Below are 4093 nucleotides of genomic sequence, written 5' to 3'. Positions count from 1 at the left end.
GAGACACAGAGCCATTCCAGATCAGCATATTCTCAAGGTCTGGTGTCTGGTACAGCAGACTCAATTCCCCCCCTTTCCTGATGGCTGACCTTGGGGGCGGAGACCTTGGGACGGAGTGTTTCTCTTCGGGCGGGGCGGGGGCTCAGGGGCAGAGCTCCAGGCCGGCTCACTCGGTGTTTGTCCTCGTGCTGACCCACCTGGTGCTCGCCCTCGTGCCAGCCCACCCGGTGCTCGTTCTCGGGCTGGCCCACCTGGTGCTCATTCTCGGGCCGGCCCCACCCGGTGCTTGTTCTCGGGCCGGGCGGGGAAAGGCCACCGGGGGTGGGGATCGGGGAAGCCGCCGACAGGAGGAAGAGGAGACAAACTTGAGAAAGAAAGGGCTAAGGGACAGGGGTCTTTCATTCCCCCATTTCTCTTGTAACTGAATGGAATCTTTCATTCAGAGGTCTCTAGATACTCTGGATCTATTTGCTTTAGCTGATGATATTGTTGAGTTAAGACTAAGGCCTGTACAACAGATAGTCGTTCTCTGATGAATTGAGTCAGTTTGTTCAGAATGCAGGGACCAAATATGAGGATCAAAAATAGAATAACCAGAGGTCCCATGAGCGTGGATATAAGGGTAGTCAACCAGGGGGACTTAGCGAACCATCCTTCGAACCATCCTTGTTGAGACTCAAATAGCTGTTGCCTCTGTTTTAGCCTCTCCCTAAGTTTGGCCATGCTATCCCTAACTATTCCTGTATGATCTGCATAAAAGCAGCATTCTTCCTTGAGGGCAGCACATAGCCCCCCTTCCTGTAAAAATAATAAATCTAATCCTCGTCTGTTTTGCAGGACCACCTCAGAGAGTGATGTTAAGGATTTCTCGAGTGCACTGACCTCTTCTAGGACCTGGATATCCGTGTGCATGGCTTGTTGTAGAAGCTTAAAATGATTAATTCCCTGTAGGGCAACGGTTCCGGTCCCTATGCCGGCTGCTATGCCCCCCACTGTTATTCCTCCTAATAATAGGGCCACGGTAAAGGATATTGGCTCCCTCTTATATCGGGTTGATTTCTCTAGTACGCTGTAAACATATTCAGGTTGGTGGTATGTGACTTTGGGCCAAAGTTCTATCAATATACAAAAGTCAATGGTGGTGTTGAGAACAGTGGTAGAGACACAGGGAGTCAACCCAGTACTGCAAGCCCAATAAGTTCCATAAGGGGCAACAAGGTATCGGCTGTCCTGAGATAATGGCTCTACTTGGTTACATAATTCTTGATGTGAGGAAGGAATCCTGCCTATGCATAGCCCCTTTCCTGAGACCTCAGATATTGTGAGCTTGTGCTGCATAGCAGCTCCGCAACTGGTAGGTGCTGAGGTCTGGTTGGAGTAGTTGCCCAGTATTGCCACGCCTTCATAATATGGGGGCCGGGAAACTAGGCATAACCAGCATTCCTGAGTCTTGTTGGGGTCTGAAAAATTTAAGGCTTGGTAAACTCCTTGGATTAATTGTAATAATCTATCTCTGGTACCTGGAGGGTCTCTGGTTATCTCGATGTTTAGGGCATCTGGGGTGGGGGAGAAGGTGACAGCACCTGGTGTAGGAGTGATAGCTTTAGGAACGGTAGGGGGTTTAGGGACTTGAAAATGGGTTGGGGATCTCTGGTCCGCTATTACTATGTTTGGCCCGACTGATTGTTGGCTTAGGGGAGTAATTTGTCTGTACAGGGAGAATAAAGTCACCGGATCTTTCCCTGCTCGGTGCAGCCTGAGTCCCCAGACCTTAGGACTATCCCAAGTAGTTCTTTTTCCAGCATCTGTGAACCTTAGGATGAGAGGGTTGCATTTTCCTCCGGGGGTGGCGCCTTGAAAACCTCCCCCTCCGGCACTATCATAACAAGGTCCGCAGGCTCTTTGCCCACATCTCCATGGTCCTTTCCCTGCGTACCCTGGGATCTCCCTCCGTTTGAGAGTGATGAAATCCCAAGAGGAAGAGGGTTTCCAGTAAGCCTCCCCTGTGGTTTCACATCCCCATCTTGCACAGTACCCTTCCTGCGGCCCCCCGCAGCCATGAGTTGGTTTATGGCCGGGGCAAACATAAAAATCCTTGCTTCTTGTTCCTATCCTTCCCCCAGGGTGGTGGCATCCGTACCCTGGGAATGGTTCCTGGTCAGAGGGATCCCAATCAGACCCTACTAAGTCACATAGGTCGACATAGAGAGGAGGGAACCCATCATGTAGAGTCCCTATATAAGTGCTGAGGTTGGCTATTTCCCCGGTCCCTAGATTGGCTATTTTCCAGGTGATATTATAAACCCTGTGGGGGTTAGTTGCTACATGGGGGGTAAACAGACAACCAATCAACAGGAGGGTGTACGAGAGAGTCTTATCTTTAAAGGATTTTGAGTGCGGTGTGCGGTCCATTCTGATGCAGTGGCTGAATCGGTGGGTCGGGCTGGCTTTACATGTGAAGCATGTATCCAAGCTGCAATGCCGTCTACCTTGAGTGCGGTGGGAGTGGTAAGCAAAACGATGTAGGGTCCCTTCCAGCGGGGTTCAAGGTTCTTGGCCTGGTGACGCCGGACCCAAACAGTGTCCCCGATCTGGTAGGAATGGGGGATGGTGGGATGGTCCCTCTGGTCTTTATAAGCTTGAGCAAGGGGTTTCCAGACCTCCCGTTGTACTAGTTGGAGGGCCTGTAAATGAGCTTGGAGAGAAGGGGAGTTAGCAAAATCTGAGACATCTTGATCAAGAAAGTTAATGATAGGAGTAGGTACTCCATACAGGATCTCAAAGGGTGTGAGCCCATGTGGTCCAGGGGTATTACGAGCGCGGTAGAGTGCTAGGGGGAGTAGGAGGACCCAGTCTCTAGTGCCAGTTGCAAGCGACAATTTTGTTAAAGTCTCCTTGATTGTTCTATTCATCCTTTCTACCTGTCCTGAACTTTGGGGTCTATAAGCACAATGTAATTTCCAATCAATCCCCAACAAGGTGGCCACTGACTGACTTACCTGGGAGACGAAGGCGGGCCCATTGTCTGTTCCCAATACCTGAGGCATCCCATAACGGGGAAAGATTTCTTCAAGCAATTTCTTAGTAACGATCTTGGCTGTTTCATGTTTAGTAGGGAAGGCTTCAACCCATCCTGAAAAGGTGTCTACAAAAATTAATAGATACTTGTATCCATATTTTCCTGGTTTAATCTCAGTGAAATCTATCTCCCAATGTGTTCCGGGCCGGTAGCCTCTGACCCGGTTCCCGGGAGGAAGCTTCAGTCTGGATGCGTTGACTCGGGCGCACGCATCACATTGCTCAGTTACCTGTTTTAGAATATCGTTCTTCCCCAAAAGGAAATTGAATTCCTCTTCTCGTTCGAGGAGCTCCCGCATCTTCTTGGAGCTCAGATGTGTCATCTTATGTAAAAATGTCACTAGGTACTTGGTTACCCGGTAGGGGATGACAGTCTTTCCTTCATAAGTCCAATCCCCGTTTGGTTCCTTTGCGGCTCCCAATTTCTCTAGGGTTTGGATGTCTCTTTGTTCATAGTCCCATGAGGGGAAGGGATGGTCGTTGGTGGGCTCTAGAGCCAGGAGGTTAGTGGTGTCTGTGGTCAGGGCCGCCTCTCGGGCAGCCAAGTCTGCCCTTCGATTGCCCCTTGCTTCGAAAGAATCCCCTTTTTGGTGTCCAGGGCAATGTATGATACTTAAGGCAGCGGGCAGATGAAGAGCCCTTAAGAGAGCGAGGATTTCCTCCTTATTTTTAATGTCTTTCCCTTCGGAGGTAAGCAGCCCCCTCCGTCTGTAAATTTCTCCATGTATATGGGCAGTGGCGAAGGCATAACGACTGTCTGTATACACGGTGAGCCTCTTACCTTCTGCCAATTTTAGAGCCTGCGTGAGTGCTATGAGTTCTGCCCTCTGTGCGGAAGTTCCAGGGGGGAGTGCCTGGGCCCAGACGACCTGATTCTCTGTGGTGACTGCCGCGCCCGCCTTTCGTTCTCCTTGATGCAAAAAGCTGCTTCCATCCGTGAACCAGATGTGGTCCGGGCTAGGTAGAGGCTGGTCAGTCAGGTCGGATCTCGCTCCATGGGCCTCGGCCAATACCT

The 4093-nt window shown here is 50.6% G+C and overlaps 1 protein-coding gene across 1 annotated transcript; it reads right to left on the bottom strand.

Annotated features, from left to right (window-relative positions):
* Positions 1 to 435: 435 nt before the first annotated feature.
* LOC113834361 (MLV-related proviral Env polyprotein-like) lies at positions 436 to 2412 on the bottom strand. Its single transcript, XM_027402949.1, has one exon. The coding sequence runs from the start codon at positions 2410 to 2412 to the stop codon at positions 436 to 438; it is 1977 nt and encodes a 658-aa protein (XP_027258750.1).
* Positions 2413 to 4093: the final 1681 nt, after the last annotated feature.

The sequence above is a fragment of the Cricetulus griseus genome, chromosome 2, assembly GCF_003668045.3.
Source record: "Cricetulus griseus strain 17A/GY chromosome 2, alternate assembly CriGri-PICRH-1.0, whole genome shotgun sequence".
Lineage (NCBI taxonomy): Eukaryota > Metazoa > Chordata > Mammalia > Rodentia > Cricetidae > Cricetulus > Cricetulus griseus.
This window is presented reverse-complemented; position numbering and strand designations above follow the sequence as displayed.